The sequence below is a fragment of the Phalacrocorax carbo genome, chromosome 3, assembly GCF_963921805.1.
Source record: "Phalacrocorax carbo chromosome 3, bPhaCar2.1, whole genome shotgun sequence".
Classification (NCBI taxonomy): Eukaryota; Metazoa; Chordata; class Aves; order Suliformes; family Phalacrocoracidae; genus Phalacrocorax; species Phalacrocorax carbo.
In genome coordinates this window covers 99,275,329-99,299,513 of record NC_087515.1, presented here as the reverse complement: position 1 = coordinate 99,299,513, position 24,185 = coordinate 99,275,329, and the positions used below count along the sequence as shown (strand labels likewise).

At 38.2% G+C, this 24,185-nt stretch overlaps 1 protein-coding gene across 1 annotated transcript in view; it reads right to left on the bottom strand.

The window, feature by feature from the left end:
• The window catches only part of EYS (eyes shut homolog), an 888,772-nt gene that overhangs the window by 674,777 nt on the left and 189,810 nt on the right, over positions 1–24,185 (bottom strand). Inside the window, exon 8 of the mRNA XM_064448569.1 lies at positions 9,887–10,009. Coding sequence (XP_064304639.1) covers positions 9,887–10,009 — 123 coding nt within the window. The remainder of the gene's footprint in view (positions 1–9,886; positions 10,010–24,185) is intronic.

The window sequence follows — 24,185 nt, the reverse complement described above, 5'->3', positions numbered from 1 at the left end:
ATGACAGCAAGCGTATGCACTAACTGAAATCTTGTGATAACTTTTGCTTAGTTAAAGAGTATATTTTTCAATGTACTGCAGGTCACTTCTGGTCACTTGCAGCTGCCAGATACAAGCAAAGAAAAAGATATGTAGGTTATAGCTATTGAACTGTAGCTGTTCTGTATGTTAGGAAACAACAAATGTGATCTGAGAAGGAAGATCTGAGAAGACCTTGGCATAAAAGCACTATTGCAGTGCTGTAACCAAAAAAAAAAAAAAAAAAAGAATTCTCAGTTGTATTTAAAAAAACCAAGAAGGAATATTGATGTGTAAAATACCTCTGCATAAAACATTGACTACAGTGTTCCATATTTAAAAATAAGTGGGAAAGATGCAGGAAAAGCTACACAATTTATTCAACAACTGAAGAAAGCATGCTGTCGGCAAAGGCTTAAAGAGCTCCATCTGTTTCATTTAAAACAAACAAAAACAAGAAGCGACTTGATTACAGTGTATAAGTGTCTTTACAAAGAGAAAATACTTGGGTAGTAAGAGGCTTTTTCACTTTGTGTAGAAAAGGTAATGAGACTCAATAGCTTGAAGTTGAAGACAAAAATTTAAATGAAATATTTAATAGAAATCTCTAAATCTGATGGTGATTACTGCTAGGGAAAAAAAAAGGCCAGTGAAATTCTGGCTTCTCTTTGTGCATTCAAATCAGGATTAAATGTTTTTGGATTCAATGTGTGCTTTAATCAAGACTAAGTAATTAGGTTCAGTACAAGGTGGTTAATGGGCAACATTAACTGCCTTCTGGTATACAGACCTAACGTAGAGCATACAACCAGAAATCTATGGGTTGTTAGAAGACTTCCAGAATAAATCCGCTCATCCTGTAGCCTTCTGTGGGTCTTTCCTGGGAAAACATCAAGACAATTCTGCGAGCCAGATATATTTCTGTGACGGCAATAGCCCACCCCAAGGCAACTGGGCCCTGTAGCATCATTGTCATCGTGTGGAACGTGTATGTCCTGTCCTTGGAGGTTCTCAGGAAAAGTGGTTGTCAGGTGCTGCTCTGCTGTTACCAGAGCAAATAATCTATGCAATTCTGTTTCTTGCCTGACTGCAAAAGTGCCAAGGAAAAAAGTCGTCTTATAGAAGTTGTATAAACAGCTTTAAAAACATCACTCTCCTTTCAACGCTTTTCCCTTCCTGCCTCCAGACTCCTCAGATCTGGGCAAGCAGTAGTGTCTGGTCAACCTACTGTTTAAGTGAAGTGAGTCAAGCTGTGGGGTAATGTCCCAGTCATCACCACTACAGCCCTGTCGCCCAGTGTGTATGGCATTGCCATTACTAACGTTAGGCTACAGGTTTGGTGTCAAGCTAAGACCAGAGGCCTCAGGGCCTGCCTAGTGGCCAGGTAGATCTTGCCTCATTTGCTTTAGTTTTCTTGGTAGTGGTCAATGGTTCAATGTCCAGATGGAGATTGGTGATGAGTGGTGTCCCTCAGGGGTCTGTACTGAGACCAGTACTGTTTAATATCTTCATCAATGACATAGACAGCGGAATAGAGTGCACCCTCAGCAAGTTTGCAGATGATGCCAAGCTGAGTGATGCAGTTGATGCACCAGAAGAATGGGGTGTCATCCAAAGAGACCTAGACAAGCTGGAGAGGTAGGCCTGTGAGAACCTCATGAACAAAAGGCCATGTGCAAGGTCCTGCACCTGGGTTGGGGCAATCCCCAGTATCAATACAGGCTGGGGGATGAAGTGATTAAGAGCAGCCCTGCAGAGAAGGACTTGGGGTACTGGTGGATAAGAAGCTGGACATGAGCCAACAATGTGCGCTTACAGCCCAGAAAGCCAATTATGTCCTGGGCTGCATCAAAAGAAGTGTGGCCAGCAGGTCGAGGGAGGTGATTCTGCCCCTCTTCTCCACTTTGGTGAGATCCCACCTGGAGTGCTGCATCCAGCTCTGGGGTCCCCAGCACAGAAAAGACATGGAACTGTTGGAGTGGGTCCAGAGGAGGGCCACAAAAATGATCCGAGGGCTGGAGCACCTCTCCTACAGGACAGGCTGAGAGAGTTGGGGTTGTTCATCCTGGAGAAGAGAAGGCTGTGGGGAAACCTTATTGTGGCCTTCCAGTACTTGAAGGGGGACTATAGGAAAGATGGGGACAGATATTTTAGAGGTGCCTGTTGTAACAGGACAAGGGTTTATGGTTTTAAACTAAAGGAGTATAGATATAGACTGGATATAAGGAAAAAAATCTTTACCATGGGGGTGGTGTAACAGTGGAATAGGTTGCCCAGAGAGGTGGTGGATGCCCCATCCCTGGAAACATTCAAGGTCAGGTTGGACGGAGCTCTGAGCAACCTGATCTAGTTGAAGATGTCCCTGCTCACTGCAGGGGGATTGGACTAGATGACCTCTAAAGGTCCTTTCCAACCTAAACCATTCTATGATTCTATGATTCTTTAATTTTGTACAATTGCATCATGTTATGCTTATTGTTAATAAGATGTAGACATGAATACCAAGTAGTTCTGATGTATGGGATGAACTAATTATGTCCCTAGAGTAAGACTGCAGAGTGAAGGAGTACAGGGGAGAGAGCAGAGGCCTTGAAGGTACATTTGTAGGATGGTACTGGACCCTCCGAGGCAATTAACAGCTCACTTGTGGTCAGTTACTGGTGTGAAGCAAACATAGGAGCTGGGCAAAAACATTTCTAGGGATAACAAAATGGACACAGAATAAATGCCTAACATATGTGAAATGTCTCAAATATAGCAGTATCAGTACTTATAGGGAGCTGCAGACCTGAGAAAGAGAAAGGTGAAAAGAAAGAAAAAATCAAGATAAAGAAAAAGGCCAAAATGTGAAGGAAAAAAAAAGTCAACTGTGCCGCCGAAGGTGGCACCAAGTATGGCTACTACTTAGAATGGTCATACTAAAACTGATAGTGTCATACCTTTTATAGTATGGCTCTGTCAAAGAAGAGGTGCCCAAAGGTAAATTATTTCACTTGTTAAAAACACAGCCCAGTATATACTGGGAAATATAATTTAGCATCAAAACCTCTAGTACAATGCTAGTTGGTATTGTAAAGGCAGTGTTGAACAACAGACTTTTTCCAACATGAATGATTTGGTGAATTTTTTTCAGAAAAGGAACCATCCGCTATAAAAAAACTAGAGAAAAACCATTCTTACGTAAGATGCCCCTTCTATTTCTCAAATTCATTAACAGAAAGGAAAATGCACTGTGGAAGTTTGCTGGAGGCAGATTTTCCTATGTCAGAGTTCATTCACTGATTTCTCATGTCATAATAGAAAATTTAGTCCTAACAGATTAATCAAGGCAGTTATAATAAAAATCTTGATACAGTAGGAAGTTCTGTCTTGATATCCATACTCCAATTTAATCCATTTTTACAGGTGCACTCAAATGTAAAAATTACGCTCACTGTGCTGGCATATTACTGTTCGTAGTATAATCTCATCGATGACCGTAACTGTTTAGAATATAAATGAAAACACATGCAAAGAAAAGGAAAAAAGAGAAAAAGTTTATAGAAAAAGTATAGAGTCAAGAAAAAATTTGGTTAATTTCCCACCGTAGCTTAGGAAGACTAAGAATTTCAACCATATATTCCAGAGTCCTCTGTGTTTGCTTTAATCACTGTATAAGCTTTTCAAGACATGATTGCTTTCCATTTTTTATTTGATAAGGGTCTCCCAGCAACTAACAACATTTTTTTTAATTGAAAAAGAAGCTTATTAATATTAAATGATTATGGTCCAATTTATCTAAAATTAATTACATACACTTACACCAAGAAAGATATTTATGTATGTTCTACATACATTAGATTATGCATTACAATTGGCAAAATTATTGAAAAAACCCATTATATTTAAAATAAAGAAGATAAACTGAAATACAAAAATAATTTCATAACACCTCCAGTAGAGCAATGATAAAGTAAATCCCATATAAACTAATTAAATTTTTGATTGAAGAATTTACTTATCTTTTGTCAAATGTTCCAACTGTTACTATTCACCCCCTAATTTAAATAAATCATGCTTAGTATTTGCAGATGGAAAACTATTGGAGAAATGTGCCATTTGATTTCTCACAAAAAAAAAAAGACTTTGCTTATTTTTTAGATGACTGGAAAAAACATTGCTACTGAACTATAATTGATTTGTTTTTCTTTCATGCAATTCAATAGTTTTTATGTATTAGTTTATCAAAATTTGTATGTAATGTAATTTGCAGCATGATGAAACTTAAACAGACTTTTCTGCACTCTACTTATTTTTTTTTTCCCCCACTCAGTGTTCTAACCTGAATTCCTTCCAGGGGAAGCAGGCACATTTACACATTCGATGTGATGATAAACATTCTCTAATAACCACAGAAATACATATTGAATAGATTTCCATGAATGCATAAATAGTGTTTATTTTCCGGCATGTTAAGTTTGTGTGCCCAACTGTGGGAAGCCTGCCCTTGGCAGCCCACTTTCTGGACTGTTTCTGAAGACCAGCAGCTCATCAGCACTGTCCCAGCTGAGCAGGGGGAAAGGCAGTCAGCCTTGTGCTCTTATGCTACCATGGGCCCGCTACGGGTCAGAGCTCTGTTGGCCAGGAGCTGGGGGAACCATCCCGCCCTCTTCCGTCTACAGCTTCCAGGTTTTGGGATGGTTTGGAAAACCTTAGCATGTTTGTTTATATGAACTTGGTCATTAGTGGACACCAGAGGAAAGAATACCTGGCTTTTGGGCTGCTTCTATAAGGGCCATTGATGTGGAATGATAATCTGTTGCATGGGATGCATGCGAGACTGAGTATCTGTAACCAACTCTAAAGACGGGTAAGCACAAATAGATTTCTCAGGCCTGTTCTTTCCTTTGAATTATTGAGAACAGGACTGGAGATGATTAGTATGAAATGGAGGATGGAGTGACTCAATGATTTTAAACTGTGCAGTGGTCCTGACAACTAAAAACATCTGGGTCAGCCAAAATCTGCCTAAAACAGCTTTTGCAGGCTTACTGAAAACAAAGCTTAGAAAGCCTTTAAAAAATGCACAGGGAAAGATTTTTGAAAACACAAAAAAGATACCACCTTTTGCCTTGTGATGGAGTGAGTTGAGCTAGAAGACACCGGACATCCTTTTACAATTTTTTTTTGAAATGTTCAGTATTGCAGGGACCAATTGTTTAGCCACAATGGCTACTACAGGATTCCAAAAGCTTATATGATACATGACAGAGGAAACGATATAGATTTGATGTTCAAAAAGCATATTAAAAGGCTCGCAAATTATTTTAGTCTGCTGTGTAAAGCCTAAAGACTTATTTAAGTCAAATTGTGACTGATGGTAGATTTTGACTGTGATTCACACTGCCTCATGATAATGATAAACATGAATTAGACACAGGCAAAACCTAAAACAAGGATCGTGTTACGCATAGAAAATTCATATGTACCATGATATATGTGAGGAAATTGGATTAAGAATATCATGCATATAAATTACAATGAAATTCAGTGCTAAGTGCTAAAGTAAAAATCACTTTGGAATCATGGTTTTTCTACCCAGTGTTCACTGGTGTCACCTTATTAGCACAGGGATCACTTCTGCACTCAGGAATATGTGCAGTTTTGAAATACATTTAATTAATAATCTCTTCCAAAATTTCAGATAGGCAAAAGGTTTATAATGGACAAAATGTAATCCCACCACTTATTCAAGTTGAAAAAAATATGCCTTTTCATTCCAGAACACTGACTTTACAAAATTCTTGGGTTACAGGCACTTATACTACCAAGGGAAATCCAACCAAATATGAAAACAGTCAGTAACCAACACCTCATAAAAATGCCTCCTCCTTCTGTATCACTGCTGAATTCCATACCAGCCCACCTGACTGATTCTTTATTCAAGGTATCTTACTACTTAAGGTACTAAAGGTGTCCTACTGTACAGTGTTCAAATACCCTACTTCACCTATCTTCAGGTTCTGATAATGCCCAGAATTAACTAGTCTGGATGTGCTGAGCAAGTCTTTTTTTCTAACTTTTGAGGCTTGCCAGGTTAACAGACCTGGACTGCTTTTACCTACTGCAACTGACAGATGTTCTTGAAACCCCTCTCATTGATAAAATGGAACAAAACATTGTGAGGGAAGGAGGTGGCAATGCCACCAACCGTCCATTTGTCCAGTAGCTCTTTACTATGGGAAAATTACGGTGATCCTGTGTATGCTGATTCCCACAAGAGGTCATCTGAGAGCAAGCTTTGATTTAATAGGAAGTCTTCTTTGTCTTTCTCAGGAGCTGCTTCTCTCCATCTGCCTATCTTGCTCAGAATAAAGGGAACTCCATGCAGTAGGTTGCAAAGCTGCCAGAATTCAGGTGCTCACCCTTTCAACAATAAAATCTGCACCTGGGCGCAGAAGCTGCAAGAAGTCTCCCTGCTCCTCTCAGGACTCCCAGTTGTTATGGCTGTTCCTGTCCTGCTTGCTTTCCTCATCAGGACAGAGCTACTCCCTCCATCCAGGCCTGCTCCCTGCCACACATATGGTGCTGACATTTTCCGGCTCTACTCCCAGGGAAGGAACAAGCTCCTCAGGCTAGAGGGGGCTCCACTGCCTGTGGAACACTGCAGCCAAGGCCATTCAAACATGCAGCTGTCGCCCTCCTGTCCAGTGCTGCCCTTCCAGTAGAGTGTTCGTGCACAAGGCATGAGACACCAAACTGGCTTGATGCTGCTTGGCATGGCACGGTACTGATAAGGGCAAGACATGCATGCGGCAAGGCCTAAGACCAGCTCAGGTACTAAGGCTAAATTTTATTTGGAAATGCCTTTTAACATGCCAGGAAAACAAAAATGTATTTGAAAGAACTGAAAAGAAAAAACCAGTCATATACATTTACTGGACTTTTTCCAGTTTCACTTCTTTGATGAAGACTCATCAGAAAAAGTTCAGATGCAATCAACGTGGACTTCACAGATCTGTTAATGAACCTTCTAACCTGTGCCTCCACATAGTCAGAGCTACTGTTGTAGCCCAGTAAATAAGATTTCTGCCCTCAGCAGGGGAGGCCTGGCTGTGTGCTGACCTCGAGGTGGCTTGAGTTGGTTGTCACTGGTTTAACCCCTGAGCTGGGGCAATGACTACTGCCTCCCCTGCTCCAGCCTCAGCTCTGAGGATGGCCCCACTGGGGAGGGGGTGACATTCCCTGCCTATCATTGCCTGACAAACCATAGCTCTTTCTGTGCCTGGGGCTGACAGCCACTGCCAGGCTGCAGCTGGCAGCGCAGGAGAAGGATACAGGCTGGATGAGAAAGTGTATAAAAATAACCCCAACTGGAGCCCTGATTAAGGAGGAAGGAACTCATACTATGAACATCATCTTTCTCTTGGAAAAGGGCTCAAGATGCTGATGACTGAGGCCTAAACTCCCACACTCCTTCATGAGGAGACTGAAACTGTCACCTCTAGGACCCAGAGGGGCACTGGAATGTTGAACTTAACAGCCAAGAAAATGGGCAGATATTAATAAGTTTTCTGGTATAACAATTTCGACTGTGCTGTTAATGGTGCTTTTCTACTTTCATTATATAATATGGATTTCTACATGGCTTAAATATTAACTGGATAGATAAAAAATTCCCATATATAAACTATGTTTCTGTTTGCCCTTAAAAAGGTTTTGAGCGTGTTACTGTTATTATGGCAATATCTTCTTGGACCGTTTACATGAGTCCTGGAACTCAGGACATGGAACATTCTTTTACCAGTCTTTGCTTTTCTTAGAAGACAGAAGCTCAAATATTCACTATTTTGCATCAAAAACTCTTTCTGAGGAGGCCAAAGCAGTTGTTGGGAGGCCTGGAGAGAGCAGACATAACAACTTCCACAAGGGCTGACTGTGCATTTATTATACAAAAGCATGAGCACAGATGAAAATATTCAGTGTAATTGGGAGGATCCTTATCCCCATTTCTAATTCCAGTCAGTAGACTGGCTGATTTGTTTTCTTGTGGGAGTTGTCCTGTCTCACAAAAAAAGCTGATATGAAGTGAGATCAATAGCACATTCATGATGAAAAGTCTCTCACACAGGAAACACAGGAGAAACTAAAGCCTTTTTGTATAGGCCAATATGCAGTCTTGTGAACTCTATGACTTCAACATAGGCCTCAAGGTATCCATTAAAGTCTGCACATAACTCACCGGAAACTGTTTTACTGTTGACAGACTTGACTCCTTTTTGCCTTGGAATGGACAGATACGTCATTGGCAAACTATTTGCATCAGTATGGATCTAGGATAAAGCGTTCCTCCTCAGGAGAACACACCCTGTTCCAGGTTGTCCTGGTGACACCCACATATAACATATAATAAACATTAGTTTATCCTTTTGGTGGCTCCATCATATCCCAAAGTAGTGTAGCTGTATTTTCAAAGGAACAGCTTTTCCTGCATTCCCTAGTTCAAACTGACTGTTTGCAACCTACTGCAGAAAAGTTAGATGCATTCCATTTTGATCCTTACTGTATAGCAGTAAGAGGTTTTTAAAGCTCCTTCTTTTAAAATTATTGCGTTAAAAAATGCTTCTTTTTATATGAACAGATACTTTCTAATCACCTCCATTATTTTCATGATTGACACAAAATAGTATATACTGTGCAAACTCATGACAGTGAAGCCAGTTATCAAAGAAAGAAGAAAAGGAGAATAAGATCTTTTAGGAAATAGAGCACATCTCAGTTTTGTAATGCTGAATAATATTAGAATATGTTGGCACAAATCAAGCAAAATCACAGACATCTGTGGGAACTGCAACTATTATCACTTTCACAGATTCTAAATCTCTGTGCATCATGTTACAATCCTTATGTCCCATCTGCCTATTTTTAACCATTGACAAAATATGTATGAAGTGCTCCTAAACTGGATGTCGCTGGTGTTACTATCAACCTGAAATGCTGTATTTACTTCTAACTTAATTTTGCTTTCTCATCCTTCACTGCTCTACTTGCTTCTTTAAACTTTCATTTCCCCATAATAGATCTCTCTAATTTTTTTCTTTCCTCTCCATTGGTCACCACAAGTTTTGATCTCTCTGTACACATCTGTGTGGCTTTTTATTACAACACCCGCTAACTGTGACTGCCACTGCTTGTCTTCCTGTTACTGCTTATGACTAATGCTGCTCCGTTTGCCTCTCTGAAATCAGCAGCTGAAAGTCAGTGTGTTCCAGCCCCTGACATCACAGCATATTAGTGGTTAAGATGGCATATTTTTGAGACAGTTTTATTGATTTCCCCATGATCCTGTTAGCTGCTCCTGGCAGAAAGTAGGGCCATCAAGACTGCTCCTGATGTAAGAGCTATTTTCTTAAACCTGTTAGACACACAAATAATTGTGCAATTTGCAAGCTATTTATCATAAGGATCTGATAGTCTCTTTCTTGAAGAGAACAAAATGTCCTCTTGCTAAAATTGTATTCTCATTTCTGTCTCAGTCAAGTATGGTTGTGGTACAATCTTCTGAGGACAACAGCACCAGTTACAGCTATCATTGCTCACCTATTTTTTTATAGACTAGGTGGGTTTTGAACAATTTTTTTTCTAGGTAGAATGCAGCTTTGCTTTTCGTCAATTAATCAAACAGCATATACACTGCTTTCAATTTTTATCCTACTAGTAGGGAAATTAAAGCAGATTATCAATACCACAGAACACTGACATGAATTTATTTTTATTAACATTAAAACACTGAACAAAATGCATTTAAAAAGAGTTTGCTTCATTTTCAGAAAATAAAATAAAAAGTTTAACTATTTAATGTCATTTCCAGAGTTAAAATAAATCTTACCAGTGAATCCTGGAGGACAAACACAACTGTAGTCTGCAACCAGGTCTAAACAAGTTGAATTGCTTTTACAGAAGCCATAGCTGCACTCATCAAAGTTGATTTCACAGTTCAGACCTTCAAATCCTTGGTTGGAAAAAAACAGAGCACCATGTATTCTTCAGCTATATCTATGTCTTCTTTTATAAGGCATGTCTTTGGGTCCCTTTTTCTAAAAAGTAGTTTGTTTTCAATTTACCCTTGTAATAAAATTATTTTGAAGTCTTATATTTCAGACCTCTCTAAAAGCTTTTTCTGCTCTGTCATTAATAGGAAAATACTTCTGACCATCAAATGTACTTTCAAATGAGCTAATAATTGAAAGAACAAATGTAGGATTCAGTATTTTCATTAATGTGGTTGAACAACTTGTTTGGCAGAGACTTAAGAATATATATATCTTCTGCCATTTTGAGAACATTGCAGATGAAGATAAGTGATGCTGGGATTTAGACATCTGATTATAGTTTTAAAAATAAACTCTCAAATAGTTACTTCTCTACTTTTTCTCTATTTGTTTCTTGTGTCATAGTGACTTTTAGCAAACTCAGAAGTCCAACAGTGTTTTTTTGTACTTGAAATTGCTGGAGAATCTCCACTACAATATCTGACATTTTACGCTCTTGTAAATGTATTCTAATTCATGGTCATGCTACAAAATGACTATCATTAGTGCTGTCACAGGCCATGGCTGCAGGAAGACCATGACTAATGCCAAGCTATCAGCACCCTCAGTGCAAGGCATATTCCCATAATTTCTCAAACTGACCATGGAACCAATTTCCACTGATCCCTAAGTCATGAAGCTTTAGAATTACCCTTAGTTCATCAATAATGTATACAGTAAGAGTTCTCATTTGCACTTAGAGTTTAATCAGATCCATGTCTCATAGGTAACAAGTAAGCCACAAAATTATCGATGTGGGTGCCAAGATTTATTTTTCTATAAGCTGGTCAGGCAGACTAAACAGCAGAATGATCTCTTCCAACCTAAAATTTCAACTGCCTTCCAGTGTTTGTTTTGGCTTCTAATTTAAACTAAATAATGATGGAGTTTGTACTTATAAGAATTATTTGTAGAAATTTTTAAATGAGTTTCTGAACGTATCATCACTGCTAGAATGCTTGTATTAATATATAAATACCTGAAATATTGTAAGCTATGAAATCAAGTCACCATCCATCTGTACTTTCAAAATAATACTAGTTGAAGATTAAAATAAAACAAGTATAAGGAAGTTTAAAATGCAGAAACAAAGTACCAGGTTATAAATCACAACCTTTATTTTTAACTAAAAATCAGATTTAAAAAAAACATACAAATATCCAGAAGAAACCCAGCTCTGGAATTATGTCAGAAAGGCACTATAATTTAAAATGTTTTAAAGTATTTTAGTTTTCCCTTTACTTTTTTCTTCAAACCACTTATTTGTTCATACAATTCTGATAATGCTGAACAATATGCATTTTTAAAGAAGCAGACCAAAAATTCTGAAAATCACATTATTTTTGTCTGTGCAAGTTTTAATAGATTTTTGTACTTAAGGTATATTACAGTCATTATTATGGCCATTGTAATTTGCTTGCTATGCTCAGTTCCAAAGCTGCAAGTTAGTACATCAAGATAAAATATTTTATTTGTAAGTTTATTGATTACATTTTCTGTGGATTTCACATACTGCATATTTGTGTTTTCTCCACTCCTTCAGACTTTGCTAATATCATGAGGTTTTGTCTGAAAAAAAGTAGTACTTACAAGTATATCTGTCTCCATTCTTTATGAGCATGCTTGTTTCTTTGGGTGCCATGGTAGACAAAGATGCAAATGAGACTTCAGAAAAGAATGAATAACTTTCATAGAAAGGAAATTTTAACAGTTGTTTTGAAGACTGTCAAGAAGATGTTTTGCAGACTGCAGGCAATTTTGAAAATTGTCAAAGATAATAAAAATAAATTATTTTGAAAAACTTACCTTCAGGGCAAAAACAGTCATAGCTGTTGACATCATCCTGACAGACAGCACCATTCAAGCAGGGAGCTGAATCACACTCATTCATTTCTATTTCACAGTACCGGCCTGAAAAACCTGTAAAGGAAGCAAGATAAGCTTTGATTTTCTTCAACTTTATGTTTGCTGTTAACATTAAACTTTTATTCCTAATGTTGTTCTGTAATTAAAAGGAAGAGTTGTTATGATCCATATTCCCCTGTAAAAGGAAGCTGGAAGTCACAGCTTCTGTACTTTATTTACAAAGAATTAAATTTCACTGGTTTCTTATTGAATATAACAAATACATGTCTTTATTGCTGGAATAAAGCAATAAATTAAGTAGGAAGTACTTCCAGAAAGTAAGAAGACATAGCAATATGGAAACAATATATGGATTTTCAAGTGTTTTGCTTGTATTAGAGTCACTTTAGTGTTTTTATGATAACTTTTTTGAATTTTGCCATGTTGTTATAAGAGAGAGTACATCTATTATTTCTCATCCATGTCTGGTGCTGTTTACTGCGGAGAGGAGCAGTAAAAAAATACAGAGTACAAATACATTGAGGTATAACAAAACACATGCCATATGAATCAGGTCTTCAGCATGTGTAAAGTGCAAGGCTTAATTACAGTAGATGAGGGTGCTGTATATGTTACTAGAAGAAGAAAAGTAGACATTATTAAAACAAAAATCTAAAGACTAATGAAACTTACAAAAGGAAACAGTAACAATTTTCTAATTTCTTATAGATACTTAGACACACTGTACTGGGTGCAGGTGCCCAGGCGCTGGCAGCACTGGGGGGTGCAGGGCGGCCTCTGTGAGGAGCGGCCGGGGCTGCCCCGTGCCGGGCACGGCCGGTTCCAGCCGGCTCCAACCCACCCACCCCAGGGCACGGCCGAGCCCTGCAGCCACGGTGCCTCGAGGTGAAATATATTTAATAAAGGGCAAAAACATGACACAGACAAAGTAAGGAGTGAGGGAAAAAGTGAGAGAAACAAATCTGCAGGCACCAAGGTCAGAGAAGAAGGAGGGGAGGAGGTGCTCCGGGTGCCTGCGGAGAGGGCCATGCCAGAGCAGGTATCCACACTGCTGTGCTGCCCACAGAGGAGCCCGTGCTGGGGCAGGTGGATGTGTCCTGAAGGAACTGTGGCCTATGGAGACCCCATAGAGGAGGAGGGGAGAAGTGTGTGGAGGAAGGAGCAGCAGAGAGGAGCTGCTATGGACAGACCACAGCCCCCAGTCCCCCTGCAAAGCTCAGGGTGGGGAGGAGGTAGAAAAGTAGGGAATGAAGGAGTGAAGTTGAGCCTTGGGGAAAAAAATGGGGATGGGGAAGGTGTTGTTTTAATCTGTCTTTGTTTCTCACTATGCATACCTACATTAACTGGCAATAAATTAAACTGATTTTCCCCAATTTGAGTCTGTTTTACCTGTGACAGTAACTGGTAAGTGATCTCCCTGTCTTTATCTCTATCTGTAAGCTTTTTCATCTTTTCTTCTCCTCCCATGCTGATGAGAAGGCAGAGTGAGAGGGTGACTGGGTGGGGGTCTGACAGCCAGCCAAGGTCAACCCACCACACATCTATAGCTTTGTTCTATGTTAATTCCAAATATCACTCCTAATCTTTGCACAACCATTAGCACATCCAGTTTGATTGGAAGAACAAAACAAATAATATCTTAAGTGTTACAAAAATTAAAAAAACCACCATATATAAAATGAAAGTGTTCCTTTGAATGTTTTTCTTCTCTTCTTCTGTTCATTTTCTTCCCATGTAACTTAAAGTAATTATTTGAATAGAGAAAAACATTTGGTACCCAGGACATTAATTGTGAAATTTTATCATGAAAGTATGCCACACTGTTAAACAGATGTTTATTTACGTAGAACAAAAAAATCACAATTTTTTAATGTGCTTAAAAAGTTACTTTTAAAACTACCAGATAAAAATAAATTGATATATTAAAACAATTGTATATGTTAGGAAAGAAAGATGATTTTACATCTTCCTTCCTATTTTATATCATCTTTAAAGTCCCTCAACCTTATCTCATTTAGAAAACAAATCCAAAGGCCTTCAGAATCATCATGAAATGTCAAGCTATGATGCATTTGTGAATACCAGAAAAAATAATTTGTATACAGTTGATATTTGTGTCAGCAAAATAACAACAAATGCAGATAAATAATGGTGTGTCCCAGTGCAATCAATGTGGAAGTTCTTGTCCCTCTTTCTTGTAGAATTTATTTATGAATTCTAATATACGGTTGAGTTCTCACATAAGACACAGAGCACAACCTGCACAGAATACAAGAGAAGTCAGATATCAGACATGCTTTCAAAGAATGTCCTTTTCACTCGTCTTAGACTGAACTTTTTTGGAAGGCATCACACAATTTGGATTATTCTGGATTATTTGGTATCATATATTTCCCATGATTTTACCTAACTATCAAAGAAAATATAGATAATCCACAGTAGTTAATATATTGGTGGTAGAGGGTACAAATCATGCAGATTAATATGAAGAAAACTGTAATTCCTGAGTTCATTTCACAGATGTTATAATTCACCAGCATTGTTAGCCACGTTGTTATATTTGGAAATATGATTAGTCTCTACTTTTTGAAAGGATACATTACTAAACATTAATGATAAAAGTATCCTCTAGGGAATAGTTTTTTGGTTAAGAACACATTTTTCCCAAAAGCTTTCTTCCTGAAGTGAAACATTGTTTTATTTGCAGATGTAATAAAACCAAAACAAGCAGTGCTGTTCAGGTTGAAGCATTGTTAAGGTCCAACCAGGGAACTCCACACTGTTCCTTGCAGGTTAGTTTTTTGTCTGTTGCATTGTGGAACTGGCCTCAATAACCTAGATGTCCCCACTTGTCCTAAGTTCCAATGAACTTTTTTCCCCCAACACTTAGATAACGGATAACAGACTTCATTTTCTAAAAAGTATAAGTATCATGAAATTATTTTACAACATTCAAGTCCTGAACTAAGTTTGTGTAATTTAGCTTTCACTACTAATTGTTTCCTCATTAATTGGTTATCTTTATTCATATATATCTTTACTGTTGATTCCATTTTATATGATATTATAAATGTGGCTTTTAAGCCCATAGTCAAGATCAAAAGTAAACTAAGATCTGAAATATCTGTATGCAGCTGCGCTCCCAGGAAGAACACAGCAAGGGAGCAAGTTAAATATTGCACTAACCCTTCATGTAGGCTCAAGTACACATCTATGTCCAGTTCATTTCAGTTGAGGGTAGGTGAGCTTTCTCACAACGAGCCCACCCTACATGCATTGTTTCAATATCAAAATTGCCAACCTGGTTATCTTTCTTGAAGAGGAAAAACCTACAGCAAGGTATTATAAATTATAGACTGCCAAACCATAGGGACTAAGAGAGTACATTCTTGTAACGTGAATGTTTGAACCCTAAAATACTCAAGGTTCCAGCATGAAAAGTGCTGGTCACCTTTTTAATGCCCTCCTCACTAACATGTCTGTTGGCAAAGATGTCCTTGAACTGCTCTTTCGGACAAACCTCTCTCTTCCCAGCAGTCTCATTCCTCAAACAGGGTCCCATGGTCAAGGAGACAAAACCCACTATGTGACACCTCCTACAGAACCAGGAACTGGTTCTGTTGAATGTAGAATGCATAATAAAATCAGAAATTATGTTTCTGTCTGTCTCTTTCATTTATCACCTGGAATCAAGCATGCTTGCTGTTCCTGTGTGTTATAATGTTGACCATGTCACCATAGTCCACCCATAGTTCAAGAAGAAAGTAACTCATAGAGATTTAACCAAATTGATCCTTGGTAACTTTTCCTGGGGACAGGGTCCACTGTTCCTATGTGCCAGTAGCCTCTGTCTTCACTATTTCTGGAGGTTTTCATCAAATTAGGCTTTCTTACCTCAGTTAACACTTCTGGCTTACTTGCAAGGGATGTGGAAAATAACTGATTTCCCTTCTCTTTGTAGATTTTTTCATATCTTGATTTTTTAACGTACATATCATGACTGATGTTTTCACTCAGTCTTCTGTTGCTAAAAAACCCCTCAAACAAACAAATTCCTTCACATTTTCTCATTGGTCTTGTTCATTAGATCTCTGATGGGTCAAGTTCCTGTCTTTTCTGTTCCTGTAGTCATGTACAATAAAGTAGTCTAACTCAGGCTGTAATGTGCAGTGTATCCTTACATATTACACTTCTCAGAACAATATTTCTTATATTTTCACAACTGTGCAATGTTTGTGAATCATGTCTGCCTTAAATTACCTATAGCTCCTAAATTGCCCTCTGCAGAACTACAATCTTAATAGTGTTTCACATTTTTTATTTGTGCACTTTATTCTTGCATAGGTATAGTCTTTACACCCATGTGTATACATAGATTGTAGATTCTTAGATCTCTTCTTGAGATTATATAATTCAAAACCCAAACAGAATTGCAAATTCTCATTGCTTGAAAGAGTCCAAAAAAGGTTGATATCTACTTCTAAAGTATTTTTAGTATGATCCCATTGACTTGTTTGTTTTGTGGTCTTGTAAAACACAGAACATTTTTTGTTGAACTGAAATTTGCTAGTCATTGTCCAACTTATGATTGCATAGCTGGTAATTCTGAAGGGGTTTTTTTGCATATTCCATATAGACCTACTTTTAATTTTTTATTTTGTCATTTATCATAATAACTTTGTATTCTTCCACAAATAGAGCTTTGAATATCATAAACTTAGATTTGTTTAAACTGCTAAAATCAGGAATTGTATGTTTGATGATCTAATTGCTGAGATAATCACTGTTTTAACGCTTGGCCACTATCACTGGCCATTGTAAAGAAAAGAAAAATAAAAGAAACTCAAAACAACTACATATCCCAGTCCATTCATAGTCACAAGTGATTTCATATGCAAACACTAATGTTAGGAAGTGTGTCTCCAAACCCCTTCTAATAATGATTACTAGCTGGAAAGAAACACAATAGTCAGCAGGTGACCAATGTATCTAGTTTCTACAACAAAACTGGAGGTTACGTAGGAAAGTTCCTTAGATTTCTTAGGATTACAGGCCATGGACGGGTCGTAACATGAGCAGTAACAACTCTGAAATTGTATTTTCTTTCCAGAAGATCTTCTATTAAAAAAAAAATAAAAAAAAAGTAGCTATGGAGGAGCTTGCATATGTTTCAATTGGGGAAATTTGGCAAAAAAGCTATAGCCTATTCAAAACAGTCTGACTATGCTTTTGAGCTATCTTTGAACTTACTAGACCTGATATGGATGGCACACAGCATAGCCACAGCTGCTCACACCTCTTAATGGGATAGCTGCTTATACGAAGTGTCTAAGCAAGTGGCAGAACACAGGCTGAGCTCCATGATGTGATAACACAGTTTGCTTATATACCTGGTTTGAAGATACCATGATCTCACAGATACACATTGTCATGTTTACTTCCAAGGCTAATCATACCCAGTCTGACTCTTTTCCAATTGGGAGTTCAGAATAGGCAATTTGGCTATTCTGATTTGTGTCAGCTGATAACCTCGTGTCAAGAGAAAATGGAAAATAATACAGGAAGAATGAGATTAATTGCTGTTGAAAAGACATTTTGAGAGCCTTACGCACTAATACGTTTAACAGCAATGTCCTTTAATATAACTGTTCCACAGCATATCCAAATGCAAAACTGCATATTTGTTTATTCCTTATGATTTTGTCATCAGAACAGTACTTTGGGACTAGTTAGAATGTAAATAAAACCCTCATGATGTAAAGTGGTAGCCGAGAGCAATTTTGTCTGTGCAATGATGGGAACATGCTCAAGTACTCACCCTGCATATTTAATATGCAGTTCTGTACACAAAGAATTTTGCTGTAAAAAGAACTTAAAAAAAATAATTATAAAATTGGAATTGATTCAGAAGCTACTGGATGGGTGCTGTTGTTTCAAACTTCCGGTGGAAAAGCTGACAAAATTACTTAGTTTTAAAATCTGTTTTACATGATCTATCTAACTTCCTAATGAGTGAAGGCATGTAAAACAATTGTTCATATTTTAAACACAATCATTTGCCAATGTATTATGAGATTAAACGTCATGAAAATGAAGCTGAGAGGCAAAATTAATGAATATAAATCCTTTATTATATGTTCTAGAAGACTACCTACATGAATTATCACAAGTTTAGTTTTTTCTTTAATTAATATGGAATTATTTCTTTAATTTACTGTAAACTGGGAGCTTTGAAGAACATATCAGATTCCCAGGGAATTTATTAGCTGTTTCACAGGACTCATCAAAGTTTCTAATTGAAAAGTGCAGAAGAGTGAGTTTGGAGGCACACGTAGTGCCAATTGTGACATGCTAAAATTTAGTATTTTGAGTTTTACTACAACATCAAGTTGGCACTGCAGAAACTGCAAAACTCTGAGACCAGACCCTTTCTCAAAGTAATAATGAGAAAGTTGTTTCTTTCTTAAGCAGCAAATATGTAACTTCAAGTTTTTGGTATTTATACATGATTCCTCTGCAGATGCACAATGAGACATTCAGGAGGAGTTCTAAGAAGATAACTCCTGCCAGCTTCAGATGATAGAATAAATATTCAAGAAGCGAGATTGTTAAAGACAGATGTTAAAGACAGACCTTTATTCACTCTTTTTATATATATACAACTTTCTCAGAAACCTTTTCAAAAATCTTTCCTCAGGGTACAGGTAGAGATACCTAATACCTGATTTCTCAAATCTTTCTTGTTTTATTATATTAATTGAAAGGTAGAATAAAGCATTATTTCTTCAGCAGATTTATTTTTACTATCATTTACATTTCCTTCTGCATTTTCTATGAAGTTTGGCCTACCCCTTAGTAATTTTCCATATGGCACGCCTGAAATGAGGAAAAATGAAACTTTTGCCACTTATTCTCTTTAAGAATTATTAACTAACAATTGTTATTGTCACAACTTCTTGCTGCTTTTCTTTCCTGGTAGGAGGAAGATAAGAATTTCCTGATGTCACAGAGCAAAAGAGGAGGGATGGGAAACAAAGCTGTAATGAAAAGAGATATTTCTTTAACACGGTGAGAGATAAAGAAAATCCTTCAATATGTTAGCTGCTGTTGTTAGTCACCAAAATGTCAAGTTACCATCACTTTTATTTCTTATAATAAAGAATCTTCATGATTTGGCCTCTTTGAACAATTTTGTATGGAAAAGATGAGAGAACACTACTGTTCTGATAATTTCTCATCTTTCACAGTAGCAGTAGCCATCTTTTATCTTGTGTTCAACAAAGGGGGGTCACCAACTAAAAGAAAGAAAAATAGATATCCCAACTTATTAGAAGTGCTCAATAATAGAAGAAAAAAGAAAAAGTATTGAAGATCTCACAACATTTTTCTACAATGTGGCATTACATCTCAGAGGAAAAAAAAAGGGTTTTCAGACTAACAAGGGACCCACACAAATCACTGGGGAAAAAATGTCTCACTTTCTGAGAAGCCCTCATTTGGAAAGCAGTCCTGTTAAACTGTGACTGACAATTTTCTTCCCTGCAAAGGTATTATGAACCATCACTTCCATATCGTTCACAAGAAGATGCAGAGCTCAGATTACCTCCAAAGATTAGGCAGCTGAGATCTCTTGTTAGATTTCTTTAAATAAAGATTGAAAAGAAGAGCATCTGCTTCCCTCAGAATGGAGAAAATGTCAAAGACAGAGAAAGAATTAAAAATACCAGTCAGAAAAACAAAATAAGATTTTTCTTAAAAATGCAATATGAAGATTACCTTATCTGGAATATCATCCCAGTATAAACAGACAATGGCTTGGAATTACCTATCCTTAAGGATTAATAATGATAATGATAATAATAATAATAATAAATAATGAAATAGGAATCCGCACTTAGGAGTAAAATAGAAAATATATTCAGATTTTCATCAAAGGAGAGGAAGTTACAAGAAAAGAAGGGAAAAAAGCTTGAAAGTGCAGTTAATTTTGAAGGCAAGAAATGGAAATCCTATATTTTTCTAAAAGGTCCCTATATACTTGGAGTAGACAAGCAGTAAAAAAGGAAAGAAATAGAACAAAAATTCTGCATTACCAAAGGAATCAAATCAATAAACTAGAAGACCTAGCTGTCATGGTTTAACCCTGTCTAGCAACTAAGCCTCACAGAGCCGCTCACTCAATCCCTCACAGTGGAATGCAGGAGAACTGGAAGGGTGAAAGTGAGAAAACTCGTGGGTTAAGATAAAGACAGTCTGACAGGTAAAGCAAAAGCCATGCACACAAGCAAAGCAAAACAAGGAATTCATTCACTACTTCCCATGGGCAGGCAGGTGTTCAGCCATCTCCAGGAAAGCAGGGCCCCATCACCTGTAATGGTGACTTGGGAAGACAAAATGCCATTACTCGGAATATGCCCCCTTTTCTTCCTCTTCCCCCACCTTTTTATATGCTAAGCATGATACCATATGGTGGGGATGTCCCTTTGGTCACTTGGGGTCAGCTGTCCCAGCTGTTTCCCCTCCCAACTCCTTGTGCAAGCCCAGCCTACGCACTGGTGGGGTGGGGTGAGAAGCAGAAAAGGTCCTCACTCTGTGTAAGCCCTGCTCAGCAATAATAAACATATCCCAGTATGATCAATACTGTTTTCAGCACAGATCCAAAACATAGCCCCATACTAGCTACTATGAAAAAAATTAACTCTATCCCAGCCAAAACCAGCACCCTAGCCAAGCTTTAACTTCTAAACTACTGAGAATATAAACTGAAGTGGGTATGCTCATGTTTCTAATTTGTCAGGAGACAGAATCATACTGCATTAGGACAGTCTGTTTTTAGCAACATTTGCAAACTGGCAGGAGCATACAGTCTTCAGCGCATCTCAATCCAGTATGCAGCTCACCTACTGATCGAATGTGTAGTGTGACATTTATGGAAGTGTACTTTTTCAACCCTGTGAACAATACCAAGGTGGAGAAAGATGTGACAAGAGAATGATTCTCACGTCACAGGTTGTCCTCATTTACTTGTCTTATGTTTTAGTTTACTATTTAACTCGTTTATTTATTTTGTTCAGTTCTTTATATATTACTTGGCTTTGTATCCTCACCTGTTAACAGACATTAGTCAACTGATCAAACTGCAACAGTAAAAATGCTGTTCTTTCTTTAATTTTTAATTTTGAATAAACTACAGGGTTTCACTGACAACATCAACTGTGAAGGGCAAAATTCCTTCTCCACACACTTTAAATTTTATAGTCCTTGTCCAAAATTTTTCCTAGGACCTTGCCTGCATGAAACATAAAAACATGTCAAATCAAAGTAAAACTTATTTATTTCTATTAGAAATCTTAATTTGGGTATGGATTTCCCTAGAGAATATTGGGAGAAAAAAGAAGAAAAGAGATGGATCTTAGTCGTTGTCATCTCCACAGAGAGTAGCTTGTTGCAGCACACGGTCATGCAGCCTCCTAGGTCATCCATTTGATTAAACCTGCATGTATCTCAGTTAATCTTTGTATTGCTACACTCTTAAAGTAAACAAAAGTATTTTGTATAGGGTAATAGCTTAAGAATTCACTACTTTATTGATATAATGGGATGTGACATGTTTACTGTGTATAGATCATGGTACTTTGATGATGTACAGAATCATAAGATAGCTCACATTGCTAAAAATGGGATAATTAAAAAAACTATAAGACTGATTCTTCCCTCACTTAAGCCATTGTAAATCAGAGCAACACAACTGAAATTCAGTGCAGTTTCCTAATACTGCTGTAAAACTCATGTATGTGTATTAAACCATGACCTATGTTTCTTCAGACAGCACAGTGTTTCTAAGCCAAACACAATGTTAAAAAAATTCAAGGATTTGGCAATATTTTCTTTCTTACCAGTCTTTGGAACCTATAAAAGTAATAAGGACATTAGGATGTAATAAAAGGATTTTAACAGCTAATTTGCTCATGTCAATGCATGTCTAATATCTAAAAATTTTTTAAAAATACAATACAATTTGGATTCAGTCAGAAGATTTCTCAGTAGTAGTATAGTGTATTAATTCTTCAGGAGAAAGATCCTTCTGAAACTTATATATGTAGAGGTATTTTTTTTCCCTTCCCTATATATCTACACTTTCTGGCCACTGTCTCACAGGCTTGAATCCTATTTTCCCAAATTTATATTGGTTAACTCCATAGTAGTTGAGTGTCTGTGGCTGTCTGTTCTTGTATCAATGATGCAATTTTGTCCAAACATCAAGGGACAAATATGAAAACATCATTACTCAGAACATTGCAAAACACCACCCTTCTAAGGCTTGGGATGTGAGAATTTGACAAGCCTGTGTTCAGACTATGAAACGGTTGCGAGCAGTGATTGCATCTTCCTAAAGGATTTTTCAGGTGAGGCTTAGGAAGCAAAGAAACGGTGGGACAGGAGAGAAAACTGTGTTTGATCACTCCTTTTCTTTGAAGAATTACTTTCTTCTTGTCTCCTCTCCATCAGGGAGGAGTTATAAATTGGGAGGAAACAAGAAAATTCTCCCAGTCACCTTGCCTACTGCCTACTGCCTTCCAAGTCCCTGTTCTTTCAGACCTGCACCTGTACGGCTGGCCAGCAGGGACATGCCAAATCATCAGGGAAATTTGAGGAAAGAAGGCAGAAAAGAGATGACTGTGAGCAATGTTAAAGGAAGATAGGAATGAGGACAAGTTCTTTCAGGTAAACAGTCTCCTGTCCTGTTTACTGCATCCCACTCCTGGTTCCTCCAGTTGCCTACCACAATTAGTCCCCTTATTAGCTTTTGCCTTATTTCTCTGTTTTACTAAGCTGTTACTCTTAAATTACCTGTTCAATGGCTTTTTCCCTCTAAATAACCTCCCTTTGATCCTCCTTTAAGGATTCTTTAAATAATTCTTTAAATGTGGCCTATAAAAATAAATAACTGAAGTCTATGCTGGTAACAGCTTTCCTCAACACACTGTCTTGTGGAGGAGAATGAATAGATGGAAATAATTTTGCAGGAAAACATCACTATGTAAAGAAATAATTTTGCTTTCAGGTGAAATTATTGAACATGTGAAATTGTTTTAAGGATTATGTTATGTGATTAAAGACTAATCTCCACACACATGAAGGAGCACAGAATGGCAGGAGGGGCATCCCAATATCCCAGTCAGAGACATCCCAATACCCCAGTCAGGGACATCGTCCCCCACCTCAGCTCCCCAGTCCCTGAGTTGTTCCAGGAGAGCCTCAGCCCCAGGGGCCAGGGAACACTCCACACCAAAAGTCAGCAGGGGCAGCACCCCGGGCACCTCACAAACTGCAGGGGATCACTGCCCAGGGGTCCAGGGCCCATTGTAGGGTGCAGGGGAAGAGCATTTTGAGATTGTACAAGACTAATTATGGGATGTTCAGAGGAGGAAAAATGAAGGAAAATAAAGAGATAAGGGTATAAAAAGTGCTGGTGACCTGTAAACAGGTGCTCGTCAGTGTGTGCATCTGACCGTGTCCCGTGCCTGACTGGTCTGTCTTTTCTTCTTATTAAAGTCTATTTCTAATTTCCTGGATGAGGGACTCTGTTCTGTGGCCACGTGTGTATGTGGGGTCTGACTGTCAGCAGTGGGAGCGGGATTGTGGGTCAGAGGGGCTCTGTGTCTGGCGGTCAGCAACTGGAGAGACCACGGTGCATGTGCATGGTGTAGGTGCTTATCTCATTGTGTACAAACTTCAGACTGGAGTACCCAACGAGCAGGATAAGAGAGCATTTGTCTGTGTGTGTATACGTCTGAGTACCACCAGCTGCTGTGGTGTGTAGCTTTGGGGTCTTATGCCCACGTACTAGCAGCAGGGGAGAGTGGGATCCAGGGGCAGCTACGGGCTACGCTGAGTGGCTGAGCCCAGATATTAGGGGGATCCATGTTGTGTGTTTGTACATATATGCATATATATTTTCTACTAACTATAATCCTGGCTGGCCAGAGAAGCGAATAGGATGAAGCTGTTGGTGCTGTTTGTGTTTGTGCAAGTGCTGTGTTTCCTGTCTGGGTTGGTCTGCATGGGTGTACATGCATATGTACTGTATTTCTGTGAGCATCTGCCTGTTAGGAAAACCCTCCCAGCCTCGCTACTAGTTGGACCTGGGAGCATGGGACTGCACCAGTGTCACCACTGTTGGGCTACTGGCTTTGGCAGCTCATAACAGATCAGACCTGTCTCCTCAGG